At 35.0% G+C, this 25,369-nt stretch overlaps 5 protein-coding genes across 6 annotated transcripts in view; 4 read left to right on the top strand and 1 right to left on the bottom strand.

The window, feature by feature from the left end:
- LOC129790073 (luciferin sulfotransferase-like) overlaps positions 1–25,369 on the top strand; it is a 767,385-nt gene that overhangs the window by 538,641 nt on the left and 203,375 nt on the right. The window lies entirely within an intron of this gene.
- The window catches only part of LOC129788207 (probable Rho GTPase-activating protein CG5521), a 626,970-nt gene that overhangs the window by 398,226 nt on the left and 203,375 nt on the right, over positions 1–25,369 (top strand). The window lies entirely within an intron of this gene.
- The window catches only part of LOC129788331 (tolloid-like protein 2), a 606,934-nt gene that overhangs the window by 378,190 nt on the left and 203,375 nt on the right, over positions 1–25,369 (top strand). The window lies entirely within an intron of this gene.
- LOC129788718 (soluble guanylate cyclase 88E) lies at positions 1,513–19,512 on the top strand. Its single transcript, XM_055825024.1, has 12 exons — positions 1,513–1,785; positions 8,429–8,584; positions 12,965–13,166; positions 13,483–13,970; positions 14,739–14,862; positions 15,007–15,269; positions 15,773–15,977; positions 16,060–16,339; positions 17,143–17,370; positions 17,441–17,740; positions 18,112–18,397; positions 18,507–19,512. Exons 3-12 carry the CDS (start codon positions 12,999–13,001, stop codon positions 18,823–18,825), a joined length of 2,661 nt encoding a protein of 886 aa, XP_055680999.1. The 5' UTR covers positions 1,513–1,785; positions 8,429–8,584; positions 12,965–12,998; the 3' UTR covers positions 18,826–19,512.
- LOC129789348 (endoplasmic reticulum mannosyl-oligosaccharide 1,2-alpha-mannosidase) lies at positions 22,181–25,171 on the bottom strand. The gene is made up of 2 exons (XM_055826128.1): positions 24,774–25,171; positions 22,181–24,704 (listed from the first exon to the last, which is right to left on the bottom strand). Exons 1-2 carry the CDS (start codon positions 24,852–24,854, stop codon positions 23,034–23,036), a joined length of 1,752 nt encoding a protein of 583 aa, XP_055682103.1. The 5' UTR covers positions 24,855–25,171; the 3' UTR covers positions 22,181–23,033.

Raw genomic sequence — 25,369 nt, 5'->3', positions numbered from 1 at the left:
AACAGCAAAATAATTACAAAAACTGTCATCATTTTCTTCCAATCTCGGAAATTACGCAGACATCTGTTAGAATTTAATCTCACATCTCTATGTGAGTTTATTTGATGAAAGAATATTTTTCTCAATTTACTTTTTTTTCTCATCGTCTGACAATATGGAAAATGAGAGAGAACAAAATATCTTTATATTTTCCTTGACTGACACGTGCTGTTATAGAAAGTATTAGATCGTCAATCAAATTTCATTAGAGGGCTTTTCTCTTCAAAATATTTGGTTAAAAAAAACTTAAAATTTTCTCTGCAAAATCATTCATCTGCAACTGAAATTTATTATATAGTGAGAATTTTAATAAAATGTGTAGCATTATTTGTGTCTGATGATATGTCCGAAAAATGTACAAAAGAGTCAGATTGAAAAATTAAGTAGAATCCTATTTCCAAGAAAACACATCTCAAGAGAAATTGCAGGCTTGGAAAATTCATCTTTCTCTTTATTTTCCCGAATAATATTCTATACAAATTTATTTTCATTCTACTGAGGTTTTTTATGCTTGTGTAGCAACATTAATAAATTGTTTTTCTAAGAACAGGCATGAGCAGAATGGATTAACCTTTATAGAATGAAAAAAAATTGTTCTCTCATCCATGTTATGCTGCAAGCAAAAAAAAAAGTCTTGTCTCCCATCGTTCACATTTTCCTACATTTTAATTAGGAAAATCTACGTAAAATTATGCGATAATAAGTGGTTAATTAACCACCACATTGTAGGAGAATAATATTGTTCCATTTACCTCAAATACTGCAATTTTAGCGCTCAATTCTTCACAGCACTTTTTCCTTGTGGTAGGGAGGAGGGATACTCCGTGCTGTTGAAGCCAGAAAAATAGCTCAATGTTTGGATAATTGAGTGACGTTTGTTGTCTTTTCGCGTTGATGATTACCCTTTAAGAGGGGTGGCAAAAGCATCATCACTGTGTATGAATATAAGAAGTAATTATGCAAAATTAATAACTTCCCTCAAAGAGTTTGGTGTAATGAAATGTGGAGGAATACGAATTTTCTACACCCACCAGTGTGACAACGCGACCCCCAAAAATCACGATACAAATCAGCTTTTCTCGACTTAATTGGATTTTCACTGCGACTCAAGTTTGAAGCTTTTCGCGTGAATTCCACAAGTCAAAAAAGCTCTGTGGGTGTGGGAGGAAATTGGAAAATTAATGCCATTCAAGGCAAAGAGAATTTTCGTATTATTCAATAGAGTGGAAGAAATGTTATATATAAAAAATCGTTGAGGCCAATCTGTGTCTGGTGAGTGTCTTAATTGCTGATGATGCCCAATTTAAATCATAACGCCTTCTGAACTTGGGGGAAAATTGAATTTCTCCCGCGTAGACTTTTGATAAAATATTCAGTTGGTGCGCAGATGCGAATGAGAGTGAGATGACGGAGGGTACAACTGTAACAGGAAGAAGGTAGATCAGTCCTGCTTCCCGGCTCACTGAAGGTACAACATCAAATTGCGAGGAAAAGCTCAAGTTCAGTCGTGAGGCGAAAGCTAACTCGTGTGGTTGACTCTTCGGGAGCTTTACATACATACCTCCCAAGCCAGAGCCAAAAATCACGTAAGGTAGTCACTGAAGTGTCGCGTATGCGGGTGGATCATAACTTACCACATCATTAATCACGGATAAAGTTCTTGTCTTGTTCCTCATTATTTTTTTAAAGTGATAAAAGTGTGACACAGCAAAGTGTTTGACTAAAATAAAATATATTAAAGAAAATGTAAGTGAATTAATGATTTTTTTAAAGGAATATCCTTTTGCACATTTTTTTCTGTGTCCACCATCCTCCTCTAAAATCAGTGAAATATGGGGGTACATAGTGGAAGAGATAAATTTCGAATTAGTCCCTTTTCCACACTGACTAACGCAAGATTTATTTCGCTCAATGATTTTCTGTTAATCACTCACAATAATGGTTTATTTTTCATTTGGGATACACGACTTTGGAGTTTAAGTGTGAGTGATCTCTGGAGTCAGAAGTAATCTTTTTTTAGCGCTGTGAGTGGATTGTATATGGAGGTAAACTGAAAAGCTGAAAAAACGGTATTTGTATCTACTTCAGATGACGGAAAAATATTTGAAAGCTTATACATTATCCTGACGAAGTCAGGGGAAGCTTTGCAATTCACACATAATCCCCTGAAGATTGGATGAAAAGCATCAACATTAATGCGCTTTTTCTGCTACAAGTGCAAAAAATACAAAATACCTACTCAAAGAAAACTCTATGACGCAGCTTTTCACTGAAAAATCGTATTCTTCTACGCTATACCTACCTATTTAAGATCTTATACTTTCCGTGGAGTATGCATTCAATATGTACAATGATGTTTTGAGTTAAAAAGAATCCATTCAATTAAAAAGTTATTCGTGTAAGTAAAATGGGGATAAATTGTGAATGAATACACAGTTTAGAACATTCTTCGTTCAATATTTTATTTGTAATTCTGAAGAACAAACTTATTTTCTTTATCTGCATGTATGTCGTACAAACTTTTATAAAGTTTTCTTTAAAAGTTATAAGACATTTTAATAAATTTTCTTTGAGAGACAAAACAATTAAATAAATTCAGTTAAAACAAATTTTGAAATTTTCATCTTTCTTCTTTTAAATTAAATATCAATGTCTGAATGAATATATACAAGCCAAGAGGTCTGGCTTTACAATGCGTGATTTTAGTCTCTATGAAATCTTTATATGGATCTCGTTCATAACCCATTCAATTGTAATGACTTCCGAAAGGAAATTTCCGCTTGCTCACAGACAAAGACTTCCGATTATGTTAATTAAAAATTTGCTCTTCTCACTTTCGCTGCTTTAAATATTCCAATTTGCAACCCTCGGCATGGAGATTAAATTTTTTATGTCCAAGTAATTAGTATGTTGGACGTGTATTTAATAACATAAAGTTCCAAATTGGCAAACTTCTGACCTATATATTTGGCAAGATAAGAAAATAATACTTGCAAATGTGCAAAAAATTAAGCAAATAATGTGGCAGTGTTGGAAATTTAATGAAGTTTGAATGCCATTTATTTATAAATCGTCATGTTCCGGCAAATATTATTGCAATATGATTTATGAATAACAATCAGAGGTATTAAAGTTTATTTTAAGATATAATGCCACATTGCGACACCGTACAAGGAGTTCAATATCAACCCATATTGGAATGAAAATTCAACAAATGCGTGACCAGCCTCACTAACTTTTTAGTCAGATTTTCACAGCAATATAATTTTGAAAGATTTCTCGCCCTTTTCATTCACAACCCCTGCCTTCCGTCTCGTGCGGCTATATTATTAAATGTTGACAATTATCTGGGGGGCTTGTGACGCCCCAAAAATTAATTACATTATCTTGAATGTTGCTTGAATAAATGACACAAAGACATGCTGTAAACTCCCACGATGCTACACCTTCCTTCACAAATTACTGTCCAATTAACTCACCCAAAAATCTTTCAATCTTTATTCTAAAACAACTTAACCACAACTGTACATCGTTATCCATTATTCTAAAATTAATTTTGAAACTTTCGAAGTAAAGCGCAATATTACGTTTTATGTTAACAGAACTTTATTAAAAAAAAAGGGAAAAAATGTAATTATTTTGAATGTGAATTTTAGTTTTTCATTAAATGAAATGCTACAATTCCCACAGCGCTGTGTAAAGGTCAAAATAAAATTGTCCCGAAGCCTCTTGTTGCTATATTGCAGTGGAGTTGCCTGGTGAAAGCTCCTTCTTACACTTGTGAACTCTCTTGTGACTAAAAGAAAATGTGCAGAAAATGTTCAGAGATGAATAGAAATAGAGAAAGTTTCTATGTTGTCTTAAAGTAATCAGAAAGTTGATTTTAGATCATACAGTATTTCAAGCTACATATTTCAATTACAGTCGTGCTCTCGTGGTAGGACCGTCGTCAAAATGACTTCTCCGCGGTAAAACGGCTTCAGAATGAAGTATTTTGCCTTCGCAGTGGGACAATTAGTACTATTGGAAAGGTAGGATACTAATTGTCCCACTGCGAAGGCAAAATTCCTCATTCTGAAGCCGTTTTACCGCGGAGAAGTCATTTTGACGACGGTCCTACCACGAGAGCACGACTGTATTTATGCAATGCTTCATTTTAATCAACCAACTTCTGAGAAATTTTTCAAACAATTCGTATGATTTTTTCAGACAATGTGATTCATAATTAAAACTTCCGAGTATTATGAAAGCTCTTTATTTTAGGAGAGGAAAATATTTAATTTATTTAACCTAATTTTATATTTGAGTTATTTCTACATAGTTTATCTGCTCAAGAAAATATTCTGTGAATAATTACAAGAAATTTCATTAAAAGAATGTGAAAAATGGTGTAAGCAACAGAGCAATCTATTAGTCTTTTCTTCATTTCCAGCACTATATCCTGGCAAGAGCAGTTAAAAGAAGAAAAACAGGCCAACTTTAGAAAATTATTTTCCTTTAACACCTTGGGAATATGTATATGCAAAGCAAATAGTTAGTTAAATATAGGTACATTATGATGCAAATTAATTGAATATTGAACCTCATTCATTAGTAAATCAATTAATCGCAGGAGGATGAAAATTGTATGGGTGGTACTTATCAATATAGATATAATAATTTATAGTCTTGATACTTCCTCTTAAGTACATTGCTATGTACAGTACATACACTATGACAGTGCAGTTGAAATGAATGGTGAGCAGTAAAATGTGCGATGTCTGTTTTGTTGTAAGGAAAACTTTTTCTCGCATATCTGGAAATAAAATTAAAAATATACGTAACATATGCGCTAGACATGGAATATCCATATCTTTCTGTTTGCTTTTTATTTTAATTCACATTTTTGCCGTAGCTACATTTTCTATTCTTTTTACGAGGGGATGTTTCTGAGCGATACAAAAATCTACTCGGTGATGTCAAATGAATCATCATTTGTGCAATGGATACACTCGAAGTGGTAAGCTGTATAAAATCCCATAGCAGAGAAACGCAATTTAATGAAAATGTATCTGTGGCAGCTTCCACATGCAGTTAATGGTGATTTAGTGAAATCAAATCATTGAACCAAGAGATTTGCTAGTATGATATAAATGCATTTGCTTTAGTTCTAATAGATTCTATGCACACAACACTTCATTGCACTCTACCCCTGTGCATTGATGGAAAGATTGGAGGTCATGTGGACAAGTTCTGCTATACGGAAGCATACAATGTTGTCCGGTTTCCCATCTTTATCCCATTGATAAATATATTTTATATGGGATGAAGGAAATAGTAAATATTTTATACGTAAAGCCAGTGAATAGCATCACAATATATAATTTATTTATTCTAACCACCCATCTCCGGATAGTGTGGACCTGAGTATGAATTTCAGCGTGTGAATTTCCTCGTAAAAGGGAGTTCAATGCGAAGGGTTTACCCACTAAAATGAGGTAGAGCGCCAATCTCAAATATTGACACTCCACTGTGACTAGCCATGAAAATATATCATTATTTTCGTGAGCTCCTCCAAGGATATATCCCCGGAGGCTCTCGTGAGGAGTCCACAAGACGAGAAAAAGGCGCAATTGGGGTGTATCACAAAGGAAGAAAAAAAAGTAATGGAAATTATCGTCATTTGACACGCAATTTTATTTCACTTTTATCGTAAAAACAAGAAAATATTGCGAGGGGAAAATGGATTGTCTCTTAATTACTGTAATACTTCTATATTCGCGTCTCCTTATTGTATTTAGGGCCTATTGGATTGAGGCTAATATTACCTCCTATACATTTTCATCATTTATTGGAAGCTGACACATTTTATCCACTCTGGTCGACTATAAAATACCCCTGTAATTAATTCATGTCCTTTTTGAGCGATGTACTCTTTTTTTTTTGCACCAGAGGCTATCTCCAACCATTTTTGTCCCCAACTTTGTTCCCAACTCATAAAATTCAGATCCTGTGTCGAGTATAATGAGGCGCTTCTGATAGGGTTCTCATATTCATACAAAGGGGTTCTCATAAAATTTTATAATGTACCTACTTATAATTAATTGTTAAATAATTTATTAAATAAATTTACAAAAAAGTGTATGAGGGGAATGTATGTATCTTATTATGTTTAAATTTTAAAATATAATCTGGGAAGTATTTATTCCCTAGAATCATGTGAAAATAGTAATGAAAGAGAGCAAATAAAATGGAATTAAATATGTAAAGAAAAGGACATAAAGCTTCTCAATGACAATCCCCTTACATGTGATGATTGGTGGTGTGGGAATCTCTCCATGAAGTAACATAAGTGAATTAGATTGCGAACTTTCTTGGAATTTACTTTGACCTAAAGTACTTTCATATTATTCGAAGACCCCATTCCACCACCCATTTAGGGGTGTAGAAAATGTCTTTGAAGATAAATTTTATGGTTATCATGCGCCTCCGTGCAGACGTGGCTATTTCTCTAATGCCTAATGAAGCTATTCAATCATCATTAGAGAACTTCTCAGCCAGGTTGTATTGATGTATAAATTTACTCTCATACGGGCAAATACGGAGCTTCCTAGGTGGCATAAATAACTGTGCGACGAAACTGTGTGGAAGTGGCTTAATGAATAAATTGAAGAAAAAAAATTTCATTGCACATTCTCTGCAATATCTCACCCACAAATAGCCCAATTACAGGCTTCTCGCTATGGCACTATCTTGCATCCCTATGCCCATTGGCTTTACATAGTTTTCCCGGCTCAAAACCATAAATCTTTTTGGCATTTCTCTGTGGAAAAATATCTTCTTTCACAAAGCCATTAATTTGCAGAATAAAATGCGAATTTAATGATCTTTTTTTCTTTTCTTTCTTTCAATTCTAACTTTAGTTATTATTTAATTCAACTCATCTTAATTAAGTTCTTCACTATGGCTGACGGAGAAAGTGAAATTAAATTAAGCAAATGGTTAAAGGTCAAAGAAACACTATACCTACTCACTTTATTTGCTTCATATACAAACTGACAACAGAAATTTAATTCCAATTGCGATTGTCTCTCGGATTAAATATTTTTTCCATTTAATGTCAACACAATTTGAATTTATAAGTATATAGCAACCAACTTTGGCTCTTTTGGTAGCACAAAAACAATCCTCCCCCATCACAAAAACCCAACTTTAAATTATCCCTCATACTATCAAGTTTTTCCGAGCACAAATAGCTACATATACAAAAAAGTGACACATATTTCTTTTCTTGCCACTTCACATCCACTCAATTTTCAGTGGCAAATTGTTTCTAACTCATTCGCTCTCTGTACCATTTACACTTTTCACCCCACCAATTGGGGCTAGGCCATCGTGAAGATTCATTCACCCTTGAGGGGGTGCATGAAAATCCACCGCAACGGGGGTTCAAATTGTCTGTTGATCACATATCGTGTAAGCGCCATATAAAATGTTATCATGGTGCGTATTGCCACGCGGGTGTTGCTCTTCAAACAAATAAATAATCTTTGGTGGTTTGTTTTTTTTTAACACGCTGTTGTTCTCTTTATGGTTTTTTCCATCAATATCGTTGAGATTTTAAGGGCAGCTTCTACATTGAATAAGGGCTGTAAATTGAATTTAGATTTGCCGCTGATAAATTTATTTCGCGCGAGATAATTGAATTAAGTCAATTCGCAGTTTATTCATTTACGGCATAATGAAGATAAATTTAATTTTTTTCTCTCAACAGTTTAGCCAATTTGCGGTTGTGTCTGATGTTTCTTATCTCACGTAATGTGGTTGTAAGAGTCAGAAGTATTTTTAAATTATTTATCATTTCTGGTTTGTTTTTTTTTCAATATACATATGTACATAATACAAAAATTACATAAAAATTACTTTAGCAAAATTTATTTTAAAGATTTTTCATGATTGTGAGTCTTCATGGAAGACACCTCAGTTCAGCAGCCCCTATGACAGCAATATATAATTTAAATTTATGCTGTCAAATATGTACCTCACCGTGTATACATTGTCTCTCATAAAAATCTCCAAGACAACAATAAATTATGCTCTGGAATTCTAAAAGATATTCAAGTCGTGATTCTGTACCTGTCGAAATTTTGCACCGGAAGGCTTGAGCACCCACGCAAGGGAATGCTTGACAGATTTTTTCATGGGAATTTCACCTTCATCTCACCTACATGTTTATTTGGGTATGATGGGATAGGAAATATTCTGTTTCTTCCCTTGCACAATTACACGAATGTACGCATGATTTTCTTTCGCATTTTCATTGCCCTTGAATTTCATTTTTCCCTGGAGGAGAGAACAAAAATGGTTTTATCACGATGCTTCTTTTTTTTCTGTTCTTCTTTATTTTCAGTCACTACCTCACTCATTCCCATACCGCCAAAGCTAAGGTGCTGTAGGTGAAAAAAAAAATACGCTGTGCTGGAGAATGGAGCCATAGGAAGATACACCAAGTTGACAATAATCTCATTGAGACGTTGAGTACAATTGATTTTGAGTGTTTAAGGAGGTAAGTCTTTTCTTTATTTCTTCTTTCAATGACTTTATTTATTCAAAACGAATAAAATGTTGTTTGCCATTAAGGGATCCCCTCAATGTGGTCCAATGAATATTCAATGTTTTCACTTTAGCAGTTATATACATTCCTACCATTGGCTGTTTAAAAAATAAATAAATAATAAATTATGGTACGATGAATTCATAAAGAAAAGCTTCTTATCATGATTGGAAAATTTCTGAGAAATACCAAAACATGAAATTTTACATTTAACAAAACAAAGCTTTTCAGTGTTTTATGTGAACCTGTCTTCCAAATTAATTCATCATTAATTTCACCCTATTTACCAGGTATACACAACATTTTAATCCATTGTGTGAGTGGCATTTTCACGTTAGACATTTTCAAAGTCAAACAACGAAAATGAGCTTTTAAAACTCTTGCAATTTTTTTTTGTTAAATAAATCCTCATTAAAACTTTACAAACAAGTTTCTTTGTAAGCTTCGAAAATTTACGTAGAATTTTTTTCTCATTTTCAAATTTTCCTTTTAATCATCTTAAAGTTTTCCCGTGAATAAAAATTAAATAAACATCCTGAATATTCTTTTTTCCACTCACTCAGAAAAAAAAGCTTTATTGTGATTCTGACGAAGAATATAAAGCGTATTGGAAAGGAAAAAATTTCATTTATTTCATCAAACGTCTCAGGAGAGATAAAATGCCTTTCAATTTATCTGGTAGAGCTATCAGGGAAACCTTTAAATAAGAGAAATGATATACTCTACTTATTGTAGTGTATTCTGCCCCAGCAGTTGTAAAGAAAAGTATCGTATGTACAAGAAAAATCGAAGGAATCACAGATAAAAAGGAGATATTCGTACGCGTACACATCTAACAAAGAACAAACCTTTTCCGCTGAAAATAAAACTAACATCACATTCTTGGGGGGGAGGGCTTAGAGTGAATTTCAAATAAACGTTAGAACAGCTGGGGACAACAACATATTGCAGGAAAATTCAAATCGCGTATTAGCAAACATTGAAAATGAAGAAAATTTATTCAAAGAATTTAACAGAGATAAATTTTTCTATTTTTATCGAAAATTTTGATTAAAATTGGATTTTTATCAGTTTACAAGAAAAACAACTAAAAGATGACTTGAAGTTCGTATGAAGAGCAAATTTAGCCATTATCATGATATTGAATCGTTATATTTTCATGTTATTTTTCTCATTTTATATAGCTTCGCTCATTTTTGAGATAGTTCATGCTTCGAATCACAAAACAGCAAATAACCTGTTTCTTTTTCTTTGATATTGACTCTTTGAAGAAAAATCAATAAAAATCTCGAATAGCATTTTATAAAATAATCCTTCGTTCTAATAATTTTACTCTCAAATATTTTAGATTATTAATTTATTTTAGTTTAAAAATTTTCTTTCGTGTTTTACTCTTTTAGCTCTGATTTTTATCCATTTAACCTCTAGGCCGCCAAGCGGGGTCGTTGAACGACCCCAGCCCTATATTTCATGCTATAACTTAATAAATATAAAAGATACCATTCCCATCTTTTGGAAATAAGTTCTTTGGTTATCTGAGGAGGTTGTGTAAAAATTTCAGCTCAATCCGTCCACCACAAGAAAAGTTATTAAGGAAAATGTAGAAGAAGGGAATTCAAAAATTGGTGTAACGGCCATGCTGCGGAAAATTTCTCAGAATGAAGTTAGTCACATCATAAATCATATGGTTGAAGGGGGTTGAAGGGTTGTGTTTACTTTCTCACTTTACCTTCTCAGTGTCAGAATTATCGCGAATAAGTAACATAAACAACATAAAACATAATTAGAAGCATATAAATGTGCAAAACAATAAAGAATATTCGAGAAATATTGCCATTTATCACGGTGCGGGAAGTGAGGGGAATGTGGGGAAGTAGTGAAAAAAATAGCAGTTGCGGTCAACTTCGTGGCAAATTTCTCACGAAGAAAGTGTGAAAAAGGAGTGAAAAATGTTTTTTCCTAATATCTTCTTCTGCGTGTTTCCGGGTGGCGAATTTGTGATGCAAGGGGTAAGAGGACTATATAAGGAGTCTAAAGGTAGTGACCCGATAGTTCCCGGTTTTATAGTTTATGAGAAAATCGACTTCCTTCTTGGGGTCGTTCAACGACCCCACCTTGGCGCTCTAAGGAAGCTCCAAGGTCTTGGCGGCCAGCAGGTTAACTTACCCCATACATATTTAAATAGATTTTTTTGTATTCATGAATATAGTCATAATAAATTCTCTTCCCAAGAAATATGTTTTGGTTGAAGTGTTGAAATATTTATTGGCCTAAATCTCATGATGGGAGGTCGTTTGATCTTATTGAATTTGAATATTTTCTTATATAGAGAAACTCAGTCGAGGGAGTCACCTTATCGAAATTCTATGTAAATAAACTATTTGTTTTCTTTTGCTCAAATGTACATTTTCGCATATAAATAGCATCAATATACCATGAAAAGGAAACTCTTAAACATCACACTTCTTCAGGGCAAGTGGAGAGAACCTCTTCTACGTCTCATTGGGTATCACTATACCCCAAAAAAACCGAGAATTTTTTTTATCCACTTCAGAGTCTTCTTTCACGAAATTGTATATCTTTGGAATGTCAACTTTCATCCCCTATTGTGCCGGCTTGAATATTTTTGGGCGCACCCCCACAAAATGACTTCCTGGCACTGCGAAAGTAAATTCGCACCAAACTTTTTTCTATAGCTCCGCATAAAAAGGGAGGTACAGGGTGAAGCAACATAACATTATGAGTATTTAATGTACTATTCTCAGGCTTGTTAATATGGTCCATGACATCTTGTGCACCCTGTTTCTGGGTTCAGAGATCAAAAAATGACTAAACATTGCCTATATGCTGTATTATATATAGAGAGAAAATTGCTATATAGAAAATGATAATATCATCGAATACATAGTAGCTTTGGGAACTTCTGCAATTTTCAAGTGTCTCGCTGAGCAGAAAAACTTTGGGGATGGCATAAATACAATCAACTGCCCGTCGCTGAGCACAAATTCAGACAAGCTTTTATTAAATATCAATCAATCATTGTGGAGAGGAGCGAGAATTTATTTATCGAAACTGCCACTTTTGTGTGACTTTTCATGCCATTTCCCCCCACACAATCGACCTATTGACCAATTTTCTCTCACCGACTTCACACTGAGGGCATCACTTAATTGACTTCCCTCACGCATCTTGCCAAAAGATACACGTGGCAATTTTCACCAACAACTTAATGGAGTTTGTCTTCCCCGATGGAAATTATTTGCTCTTACATTTTCCCTCGCAATGCAATCTGAATTGTTAAACAGTTTTTGATTTTTGAGAGGGAATTTTTTTTTAAATAGAAGCTCAATATGAACAGTCACAATAGCAAAAATTAAAAATTGAATATCTTGAAAAGATTTTTAAGTAAATTTAAATATTTAATTTGTTATTTAAATGTATACAATAAATTAATTAATAATAATGAAAAGATATTTTCAATTTCAATACTGTCACAAAACAGATTTTCCCGATCGTATTATTGTTCAATATATTTTGCAAATATATCAATTCACATTGAAAAATAATTGATTATGCATAAAATTATCAACCACAACCCAACAAACACCTTGCAACTTTAACTTTGGAAACTCTGAAGCAACGTTGCAAGAGAGTTTACTTCTTAGTTGCTAAAGTTGCGAATATGGTTGCATGGAAAACGATGCAGTATACTTTATCGCGATGTTGCCAAAGTTGCAAGATTTTCTTTATTATTTCAATAACTTGAAAAATTTAAGTGTTTTTGCATTCTAAAGTCTTTTCTACAACTTCTCAAAGAATAATTTACCTAAAAACACACTAAAATCTGAATTTTAAGCAAAATAATTAACTTTGAAAAAATCACCTTAAAAATAGTTGCAGGAAAGTATATATCAACGTTGCGCTAGTTGCAATAAAAATTCGAAAGAGAACAAATTTTCCTTGAAATTTAAGTTTTTTTGGACTCTAAATGAGTTTTATGCATTACTTATCCCTAAAATAATTATTTTTTATTGATAATTTATCAAAAATCAAGGCAACTATCAATGGTTTGTTGGGAAAGCATATAATAATACCAATTTCAATAGGTTAAATTGGTCAGAGAAAAGCCTGCAGGATTTATGAAAATATTTATCTGAGAGTTCAAAAAGTTTCGTTTGAGGTTTCGCATGATTTTTTTTATCAATGATACTACATTATGTATGTAGTTTTAATTAAAATGCGGGATGAATGAACATTCCTCAAAAGATCTTCCACCTCTTTAATTCTTTAATTTACCGCATAAAATTAAATTTCCCCAATTTTCCTTTGCAGCAAGATAATCAAGTGAAACCACAAATCAGGCATCATGTATGGGTTGCTGTTGGAGAATTTAGCAGAGTATGTGAAGACCGTTTATGGGGAGGATCGATGGGAGGAGATAAGGAAGGCAGCTGGTTTGGACTCACCCTCCTTCTCTGTCCACCAAGTCTACCCGGAAACGCTTCTCAATAAATTGGCCAAGAAGTCTCTGCAGGTTTATGGAACTTTATTACTTTATTTTATAACCTCTTCCTCCTTAGAGAAGGAAAAATTCACTACCATACTCTTGAATTCGCATTATCAACTATCGTTTGGCTTGTAAAGAAGAATAATGGGGAGCATAAGCGGATGATTTTATGTGGTGGTTTCCTATAAGAAGGGGGTCATCTTTGCTTCTGCATTTGCACGTTATAGAATTACTTTTTGACTACCTATAGATTTTAGTTCTTGGTGAATTTCTTCATAAAAATAAAAATGAAGAAAATAAAATTTTTAATGCAAGAACCTTTTGGAAAAATTTTCACACACAGATTTTGGGTGTTACGGAGAAGGAGTTTATGGACCAAATGGGGGTGTACTTTGTGAATTTCGTCAGCCAGTATGGATATGATAGAGTTTTGAGTGTACTCGGGAGGCACATGAGGGATTTTCTCAATGGCTTAGATAATCTCCATGAATACCTCAAATTCTCCTACCCACGGATGCGAGCACCGTCATTTATCTGTGAGAATGAGACGCGTCAGGGACTCACATTGCACTACCGCTCCAAGAGACGAGGATTCGTCTACTACACCATGGGGCTCATACGAGAAGTGGCTCGACATTTCTACCACAAAGAGATGCACATCGAACTTGTACGGGAGGAGATCCTCTTTGATACGGTCCATGTCACATTTCAGCTCACATTCGACAATCGAGCCTTCACACTCGCCTCCCTGGCCATGACGAGGGAGGAGAAGCATCTGCCCATAAGTGCTTCAGTTCTCTTCGAAATATTCCCATTCTGCATTGTATTCGGGTGAGTGTGGGTGTGCCACTTCAGTGGATTTCGCTGGAGCTGGCAAATTGCATTTTAGGGACTAATTTACAGCTCAAAATTATAGTGAGAATGGGGAAAATTCATGAGAGCACCGAAAATTAATCATTCCACACATATGAACAGATTATGGTCATATATTTTAACATTTATGGTATAAAATTGAAATTTCTGTTTTTTTTATGTATCGTTCTATATCATATGATAAAGGTAATGATAAATGACATGAAATTAATAAAACATAAATTGATCCATTTGTTTTAAATAAATTCCGTGTTTTTTAACATTGATAATTTATATCATTCTAATAATATTTCTGGAGACTATTTTATTTTTGCCCTAAAACCAACAATTACGCATAATCTACAAAAAATTACCAACAGAACGTGGTTTTTGGTACTCTCAAACCCATGAACATGTGCAAAGAACAGCATAAAAACACATGTCTCAAAATTGAGTGCAAAAAGCTGCAATATTGCTTTTTAAGCTCTTGTTGAATTTTCAACCATAAATAAAATGGTTGAAGTGTATATCCTGAAATAGCAATAAAATGTAAACATTTTAAGCTTTGTAGTAGCAAAAAAATCACATTTGCAGAACAATATTTTTTAGAAACAGAGAGAGAAAGAAAAGCTTTCAACGTGTAAAAGTTTCATCCGCGTGCACATGTAAAATTGTATTGGCTTTGCAGAAGCTCTAGCACTGATGTAAAATGGTTTAATATAATCACAAAGTTCCATTTCTGTGCAGGTCCGACATGGTGGTGCGAAGCATCGGAAATTCCCTCATGGTGATACTACCTGATATAGTTGGAAAAAAAATCACAAATTTATTCGATTTAGTACGTCCCCTTATTGCATTTAAATTTCAAACGGTAAGCTCTCATGTATGTTACACGTGTTGTGTACCCTTTGACTAAATTCCATCCAAATTCCATTCATGAATCCTAAATGGGAGATTCTCTTTTGCCAAAAGGCATCAAGTGGTGTAAATGAATAATGGAGGATTTATTTTACAGATCTTAAATCGCACCAACAACATCTTTGAATTGGTCACTGTGGAATCCTTAATGGATAGACCTGCCCTCCTTGACGAGAAGGACAACCTCAGCAATGACGAGGAAATGGAGAATGAGAAGAACTTGCGTCTCAAGGGACAAATGATTTACATGGAAAATTGGAGAATGATAATGTTTCTCGGAACACCTGTAATGCCCGATTTAACGTCTCTCATCAACACTGGACTCTACATCAATGATCTCAGTATGCATGACTTCAGCAGGTGAGTGTGGGTGGATAAATTCATGCAGATAATTAAAATTAATTCGGAGCAATTTGTATTCATTGTAAAGTCAAATATTTTGCACTGAAAGAAGAGATTAAATTGCGATTAATTCTAACTCAAAGCTTTTTGACGTTGAACTTTTTTTTAAATTCATTTTGAGAAAATTTCATTCCTTATTCAAATATTCATGAATGATATTTTTTTTTCTAAACATCTTCTTTATCTAAAATTATGTATAAAACACAGAATTTCTCTAAAAGATATTGTGTGTTGCCCCATTCTCCCAAAAACGCCCTAATTTTATTCATAAATTCTGGGAAAATTCAATGAAATCAAATTCTTTATTAGAATAAGGGCAAAAATTTCCTTTCAGTGTGATAAAATAAGTATATGTGCGAATTTGAAAAGATGATGAGAAATTCCTTTCAATTTCCACCAACATTAATTTGATGTGTTCCCTCCCCACCACGCTTCCATGCCATTTTCCTTTTCAATTTAAGGGATCTAATGCTGGCTGGTACCCAGCAGTCTGTTGAGTTGAAATTGGCCTTGGATCAGGAGCAGCAGAAATCGAAAAAGCTCGAGGAATCCATGCGAAAGTTAGATGAGGAGATGAGGCGAACTGATGAGCTCCTGTATCAGATGATACCGAAGCAAGTGGCAGATAGATTGCGTCGGGGTGAGAGTCCCATTGACACGTGTGAAGTGAGTGGCGGTGGATGATGTGTGCGGGTGTGAATTTGGCACTAATTGAGATAATTTACCACCCCCATGTGGTTTCTGGCAGATGTTCGACTGTGTCTCCGTCCTCTTCTCCGATGTCGTCACATTCACAGAGATCTGCAGCCGTATAACACCCATGGAGGTCGTCTCGATGCTCAATGCCATGTACTCCATCTTCGATACACTCACAGAGCGGAACGGCGTTTACAAGGTGGAGACCATTGGGGATGCTTACATGGTTGTTTCAGGTGCACCCGAGAAGGAGCCAAATCATGCGGAAAAAGTCTGTGACATGGCACTAGATATGGTGGATGCAATTCAGGATCTCAAGGACCCCTCGACAGGTAACTAGCACATTCTTCTCCTTTTTGGCACCTTGCCAGACAATCGTTTTCATTTAAATTTAATTAAATGGCAAAGGTGTACCTCTTTATGAATACCTCTGACATAAATTTAGTTTGAACTGCCACACACACAACAAATGGGGTCTACATAATTTTCAAGGATTAAATCGATTAAATCACATGTACGTAACATAATTTTAGAGTTATTAGACAAGAATTCGTTTTTATTATTTTTTGTCCAAAGACAAAATTTTATTTTATAACTTTTTATATTAAAATATATATCCCAGTTTCTTATCAATTTTTAAAAGTCAAAAGTTTGGAAGCTTTAATGAATGAAAGTTTTGTTAATCCAATTAAGAACATTTATAGAAATTCTTGGTTCATTATTTTAGGAAAAGTTAATTAATTTCAAAAGTCACTTAATGAAAACTTTTGCACTATTCCTTTGTTAGTTAGCTTCGTGATTTAATGAGAATGGTCACAAAGCATTTGTCGTCATTTTTAACCAGTTATACATAAATGTATGTATATAATGTAGGTATATTTAACAATATCTTCCTGTTACCATATAATTTATCTTAAAATGATATAAGGATCCCTGCTAACGAAACTTCCTTTACAAAAACCAAATTCTCACACTTTACTATAACAAGGGATGTTGGTGACTTTTATTCAAACTCCAGGAGGTGCTTGGGAAAGTTGTGGACAAAGTTAATGCGGGATGTTTGAGTTGGTGGCAGCTGTAGGAAGGAATGGAAATTGCAAAAGCTTCAGTATATAGAATTTACTTTTGTTCGCAGGGTCTCATCTAAAGATTCGCGTTGGTGTTCATTCAGGAGCTGTTGTGGCAGGAATTGTGGGACTTAAGATGCCACGATACTGCCTCTTTGGTGATTCAGTGAATACCGCCTCCCGCATGGAATCCACAAGTTTAGCCATGAAAATTCACATATCGGAATCAACAAAGTCCTTCCTTGGACCAAATTACAAAATCACAGAGCGTGGAGAGCTCGATGTTAAGGGGAAAGGTTATTTGAAGAAAAAAAATGCTTCCGCATGCTGATGGTGAATTAATTTGGAACTTATTGTCATTGGCAGGAAATATGAAAACATACTGGTTGGAGGAACGAGAACACAGGAAACCACTGACGCCAAATATGCAGGGACACGACCTTATGATGGCACTCTCAGCACCACATTCCCTCGTCACAACCCCACGGCGTCCATCGACGTACGACCGCCGAGTAAGCATTCCGCTGTCGCCACAAAAAGAACCTAAATCACCTACGGGCCCAACGCCAGAAGACAGAAGGGTGTACTCCCCAATAACATTCGTTGATGTGGCCAAAAGTATTGCTGGATCGCCTGTACGGAGTATCCTCAGTGGCAGAGCAAGAGGTTTCCTCCATAGCATTCATTGTTATTATGCACACTGGCACAAGGATTTTGTATAAGCATATTTTGTAACGCTGTTGTGCACAAATTTACATAACTTTATTCACTTTAACGTTGACAACATCTGTAGTTAAACTTGAACTTTGAGACTTTCCCAACAAAGCTCTCATACACAAGAGACTTTTACCTGTTTTCATTCATAAAATTTAAGATTTTGATGCACAAAAGCGTGAATAACTATGCCAAGTAATTATGTTGTATAAATGGCAATTTTGACAAATTTAATTACTTCTCAATCCTTGTGCCAAGCATAGATAGATTAATGAATTAAAGGAAGGTCCTAAATTTCACTAAAAAATTGCACAAATTTACAGAATCACGCTCAAATTCAACGGGCCATGTATTTATGCGTAGTCCTAGCGACATGTTCGGTTCCCTAATCAGCGATACCGAAGACTTCTTTGAAGACCTACAAACCCACCGAGCACAGACTCCTCCATCGCCCCGGAGTCTCTACCACCAGCGTCTGTCGGCGTCAAAGATTAAGCCACGACGTCCAACGTCGAGTCTTTCAGCCGATGATGAGCAAACCAGTGGGCAGAGCACTGCACTCTCAACACCTGCCATTGCAGAAGAGACGGCGGAAAAGAAGAATGCAGTGTAAGAAAAAACAAACAAAAGGATATAATCTCAGAATAAACTCATCATATAAATGTTCCAAAGACTTTTCCTCACCTTCCCCGCTGACTTTCTCTTTCTCTGCCCACAGGACAAAGGACATGTCAGTGAACACAGGCAAGGGTGCAACAAATCTCACACAGACAAAAACACTCGAACAATTAGATAAGATGATGGAGGATTTCCTGGATTCGGATCTACCGGGGCTATGTCCATTGAGCTTTGCGCCACCCCCAAATTCACGGTCAGATGGGAATTTGTGTACAACAAAATCCCGCTCACACCACAATCGTGTACCCAACAGTCAGAGCTTCAGTTTGCACAACAAGGAGCATCAGTGTTGCTCTGGATTTGGTCATCATCAGAATGGTCGGCATCGGATACATTCCAATGCCTGCAGTATTATTTAATGAACAACATTACAATGGTGAGAGAGCATTGTGGAAGACACTGCCTTAGGGACTCTGACCATTCTAATCACCTCCACCGCAATACGTTACATGGTGTGTTTTCCTCAAATCACAAAATCACGCCCATTTGGAGCAATGTTTGACTCTCATCACCAATGCACTCAATCACACGCAACACTGATGACAATAACTTAATTACTGTGAGACCCCTATATATGTATGTACCTACAATTCAATCCCATATATCAATCCCTTGACCTTTGGAACGGATAAAATGCGTAGAATTCGAAACAATCGAATTTTCGCATTTCTGCACACGAAAAGCCCAAATTGGCGTGGGATGAAATGGGAAAAATGGCACAATGAATTCCTAATCAGAGAAGGAATTTCTTCTGGTCAACCAACCATGAAAAAATACCCCCAAAAAATCATTCCTTGCGTCACTTGGGGAAAAACAACAAGAAAGAACAAATCCCAATTGAATTTTAATTAGTAATCCAAATTGCAAAAATAGAAAAAGAATTCGAATTGAGAAGAAAAGAGAGCAAGATTCTTAGAAAGACGACAGTCAAAAAAAAAAGGTATGAAAGTGAAATGAATTTAAAATCAGAAATTCTCTCGACCTAAAACCCCTTGAGAATGAAAAGTAAATTATGGAAAAGAAAAAAAACTGGATAAAATGTCGAAACTTTTCCACTATATGTAGCAGGAGCAGCTCGATCAATTTGATAATGGAGCAGGAGCAGCACTGGCTAGAAAAAAAAAATGGCGGACATTGAGCAGCAGCAGCATAGACCTTGCCAAATTTTAGCAGGAGCAGCATTGACTAGTCGTAGCTTGGGTCTCTGATATGTACTTCATCTTCGCCATCTCCAAAGTTATCTCACTGACCCAAACCGTCTCACAGCAATCCTTTCAATGTTACTCTCTGACTCATGGGAGAGTTTTATCCCTCAAATTATATCAAAATTAGAGACGATTTTCACGTCTGTTTAGTGTTTTAGAGATAAGAAAGATCCTAATTTTGCTATACAGACTTATGCTGAAAATATTACTTCATAGAAGTTTTCTTTTTAAATAAAGAAAATTTCTTGCTGCACAACAATTTTCCAATTCACTTCTAAGAGAGAATATTTTCAGCAATAGTCTGAATTTGAAATTTTTAGACTTAAAAAGAATATTTATTCTAGAAAAAAAAAATTCTCTTCAGAGCTTTAAATCAAGAGAGATTTATGAGGTAAAAGTGTGAAAAAAAAACTAATATTCTGGTGTTTATTAAATGTTTATTTATGTTCAAAATGTTGCTGAAAAATATAAAAGTGTTTAATCGTTGTTTATTGACCCACCCTTTATTCCACAGTGAAAGAAAATGTGTGATTTATGAGCAAACTGTGTTAATCGATATTTTCATCGTATAACTCAAAGATTATATTTTGGAAAAAGAAAAATATTCAATTGTGTGGAAATACAGAGATTTTAAATGTACAAGAGAACAATAAAATTATATCATTGAATGTATAATCGGTAGTTTCAATACAGATTTTCATCCATTTGACATTTCTGGAAAAAAAATCATTTTCAAACATAAAGAGAGAGGCTTTTAAATTGCAAACAATTTTCTTCACATAAAACGTGAATTATATTCCCCATCAAGCGCATTATTGTGCTCTCCTAATATCCCATCTATACAGCTTTTCCATAAGCTTGTACATACATTGTGATTGTGAGGGAATGTCCTCTAATCCCACATACATATACGTACATAGTATTCCAATTAAAATTTATCTCTTTGTTCTAGAGTTAGACTATGGAAAATTCGAATGTGAATTTTATGCGGAAAAGCTCATTTTTAAGGTTCAAAGCTCCAATTAGTTTATTCTCAGTAATTTTCAATTCAGATATTTTTTTGTGTGACGAATGATTAAAGTATCAATCATTGCTTGGCACTGTTATCTGTTTAGAAAACATAATTTGAAAGTTTATCAATTTCCCGGGAGTAATACTCAGAATTCAGATAAAGTGTTCAAAGTTGAATGTAAATGGTGGTTTAATTTGCCATGTTTCACTAAACAAGCCAAAACTGAACCATTTAGCATTGAATTTTCATACTAAAAAAAAAAGAATTTGAAGCTTTCCAAGCACTCAAAGCTATGCAAATATATCGTAAAAATGCCTCTGAATAGAGATTTGCATATTTTTATTGCCTATTTGAATTTTTATTGAATTCCTTGAAATTTCATAAGAATATCAACATAAATTGAAATTAATCTTTGTTAAGAAAATCATATTTTTGTGTTTAAATTTAACTAAAAAGTTAAAGCAGGAAAATGTTGTTTGGAAAGTTAATAACAGAATATACAAAGTTTTCAAAAACATTTTAAATGGATACTGTGACCTAAACTCCCGGAAGGAAGTGAAAAGAACAGAAAAGTTATATATCGCCATTATTTGCAGACATTTTTACGAGCACATCAGACGCAGATTTTAAAACACGTACCTCTCGAAAAAATTAAATAGGTATCCAACTAATTGAGCAATTATTTTTTCTCATTATAAACATACATAGAAACAACCATGCTCTCATCGCAATATATGATCCAATTGAAACTCTCGAAAAAGATTAATTTATAATAGAACTTTATATATACAAGGATAATGCATTTACCTATACATACAATAATTTGTGTGGTCCTCCCCAAAAAATCACAAAAACATTCAATTACATGAAACCCTTTATGTGAAATCATTTTTTCACATCATGGATATTTTTTTTACGATTAATTACAATAAATAGGAATTTCTGTTGATTTTGAATTCCATTACAGTCGTGCTCTCGTGGTAGGACCGTCGTCAAAATGACTTCTCCGCGGTAAAACGGCTTCAGAATGAAGTATTTTGCCTTCGCAGTGGGACAATTAGTACTATTGGAAAGGTAGGATACTAATTGTCCCACTGCGAAGGCAAAATTCCTCATTCTGAAGCCGTTTTACCGCGGAGAAGTCATTTTGACGACGGTCCTACCACGAGAGCACGACTGTATTGACAGAAATTTTTTTCTACATTATTTTTATTAATTTATTACAGACTAGTATTTTGTAATCTTTAATAATTTTCCTACAACAATTTTGTTTCGGTACGAAGGAGAAATTGCAATGCCATGTTAAAAGAAAAATTGAATAATTTAATTTTATACATTTTGTTTGCAGAAAACTTTATTGTTAAATTAAATATTGCATTGAAACTCAACTCAATTCCATTTTGTTATTAAAAAAGATAATAAAGTATGTAAATTGCTGGTGTCGTTTAGCATAAATTTACATACATCTGTGGAGAATTAATTAACATATACATTACGCCGGTTCTATCCGTTTTTATTAAAGAACTTTTTTTTTCGAGTATTCCAGAATTAAAGGTATATTTAGTAGTTCTAGTCGATGTGTGTACATTAGCTAATTTCTCAGTGTATCTAGTTTTATTTTTTCTGAATCCTTGAATTGAAAGGAATGAATAATACTGTGAGAGATCTTACAAATTACAAAATCAGTGGCAGCTTTAGAGGTAGAAAATTAGTTTTGAAAATAAAATCCATCTTAAAAATATAAACATGTTTAGTAAATCGAAAAATTAGTATTTTTTGGTATGAGAATTTGATATATTTTTTAAAGGTGTTCGAAAATTACGGTGGGACTGTATATTTTTTTTTTTTTTGAAATCTAATGCTTAAAAAAACTGTGATATCGCATTTTCTAAATCCAGCAGAGATTCTGTCAAAGCGCTATATTTTTTTTTCCTAAAATTTTACAACTTACTAAACGATTAAGAATTTTAAATTCTTTTAATTAATGTCTTATTATTATTTTCAATTTTATGCGAACACAATGAACTATAAAAATTAAATTATTCCTAATTTTCTTTTAGCATTGCAATTTTCACACAACTCCGTACACATTTCCCTTTGAGTTACACTATAAAATAAAAATATCTAAAATTAAAAATTTCGTAAAATCTTTGACATGAATTAGCGTGCCAGATGAAATAGCTACATTGTGAGCTAAAGGCTTGTCTATTTTGATTTAACAACTTTTCCGTTCGTCGTAGCCCTTGATGTGTACAAATATACAACAATTTTTTCTTTAAGTTTCCTAAACAACATTAATCATTTATATAAAATCGTCAAGGGTTCTTTTTGGGTACTACCTTTGGGGGGTTCAGTGACTTCGAATAGGGAGGGGATGTGCTTCTGAATTAAAAACGTACCGATCAAGATCAATCTCATTACGATCGTCACTGAAGAGAAGGTAGAAATATTTAAGAGTCTCACCGAGGAAGAAGCTCTCCATCATATCTCGTGGGCGAGTGTTAAGGATATTCTTTACATTTCCTATGGATGTGTAACCATTCTTTACACGTGTGTGCCTCTCGAAGGCATTAAAAATCGTCCATCCCATATCCTGGTACGTCTTATTCCCGGTGATTGCGTAGAAGTAGTAAAGACTCTCGATAAATTCAGGTCGGAGGAGATTATGGGCATCATTGCTCTTCACGTAGATATCATTCTCACTCTCTCCATGGAGATTAAAATATGTTATCTCAGGTGCAAGCTGCGTGGGCTGCTTCATGTAAGTTTGGAAGCACGTCTCAAGAAGATCCTGTGCCAACTTCAAATGACTTTGTGGCATACCATTCTTGTAGCCCAAAAGCAGCGTTCCGGGGAAATAGCATGTCAAATGATCCATTTTTGGTTTAAATTCCTTCCCATTGATTAGCTCTCCAATGTAGACGTGGTGCTCATTAGGAGTCTCTCGTACTAACTCACTGAGAACACCCTCAATAGCCACACTGTAGTCTTCAATGAGAAAATCATCAGGCTTTTTGCCCATTTGTAGCCACTGCTTTAGGAGGTATTCGTAGTACGAATCTGCCCTGGCTCCTAGAGAAATCGTTGAAAATGTTCGAAACATCCCAGTGTTGGCATTAATAAAAATTGGTACAAGACCATGCCGCTTTTCCAGACTATGAATTTTCTCGTTGACTTTGTGTGCCACCGTTTCGTAAATTTCATCTCCAGTACACCTAGAGAGATCCCTAAATTCAAGCTGAATTGTCGTTACTTCGCTGGTAGAGCTATCGGGTGACCATTTTGGTGAATGAGCCCTAAGTGTGGCTAAATTGACGTCAGAATAGGGGATTCCAGATTGTGACTCGAAGCAAGGAAGAAGTCGATTGCCCAAGTCAGCTGCCTTTACGAGGAACATTTGATCTCCACTAAGGTGATATGTACTCAGCAGCCCTCCCAGGACGCGAATTGTCACCTCAAATAGGTTCACATCACGATTAACTTCAAAGGAGAGCCCATTTTCAACCCAATTTCGTGCCTCTTCGAATTCCTTTTGCAAATTCATGATGTACATTGTATCGAGGGCATCAACAATGGTGAGTCCCAGTCCAAACCAATCATGGTGGCCCTGTGATAGGGGTTTGAGATTATCATGGCCCCATGCGTATGTTCGATAGTTTGTCCAGGCGTGCTGAAAAGCCGCCACAACAGCTCTCTGTCGTTCATTCTGAGGTCCCGCAAAAATCTTTGGCCCCTCCTCATGTGGCGCTTTGGGCGCTGTCGGTGGATTTTCTCCTTGCTGTGTTCGCTCATCCTGCACCTCAGCCGCTTCTTCCACGTCATCTGGCGGCCGAAGAATCACCTCAATGGCACCAACTTCTTCCCTTCCAGACTTTTCTGCTTCCCGCTGCTCCCTCCGTGTGCTCTTGCGCTCAGCTTTTGATTCTCCCAAACCCGAGTATAGAACAACAGTCATTATGAGGAATGCCAGCAACACAGTGAAGATTACATTGCGCTGAAAACGAGAGAGCTGATTCCACGTCTGTAAAAAAAAATAGGCAATTGCGTGATAAGTCACGACTTCCCAGTTAAAGGGTACGGAAATCAATACCCGTCTAAGGCTCCTCCGTCCCTGGGTTCCAGAGGAATCCGGGAGCAGCAGTGATATATGATCCCTATTCAATTTAAGCATAATTATCACAAAATATCAGTGGCTCAATCACAAAAAATTCCGCAATCACAAAATTTTTAGGAGTCTTTGCATCTTCCGGGAGACAACTCTGATGACACAAAATTATCACCCCGTGCCTTCTTCGCACTCAGCCGTACACTGTCTTCCCGCGCGCCTGAACGTGATCAATGTTTAAAAGATAATTGTACATTATTGAACACGATTTCTTAGGAAAAAGGTCATTTTTTTCAAGCTATTTTTCACCAAACAACACACGTTCCAGTTCAACAAATCTTCTGTCAAGAGTTGGTATTCCATATACGTGGCAATGTCGAGAATTCAGCTGAAAGAACGCGGAAGTAAGAACTCAGATTCTTCTCAAAGATAAAATCACGTTTTTTAATAATTAAAAATGATTGATGTCTTACAAAACCCTAAGAACTCGGCTTCAGTTTATTTAAAGTATATTGCTTAAGCTTAAAATAAAAATATGTGCTAATGAAACTGATAAATTAAATTTTAACACATAACGACCA

Source organism: Lutzomyia longipalpis, chromosome 1 (genome assembly GCF_024334085.1).
Source record: "Lutzomyia longipalpis isolate SR_M1_2022 chromosome 1, ASM2433408v1".
In the NCBI taxonomy this organism is placed as follows: Eukaryota; Metazoa; Arthropoda; class Insecta; order Diptera; family Psychodidae; genus Lutzomyia; species Lutzomyia longipalpis.
Note: the sequence above shows the minus strand (reverse complement) of the source record. Positions and strands in the feature narration are given on the sequence as shown.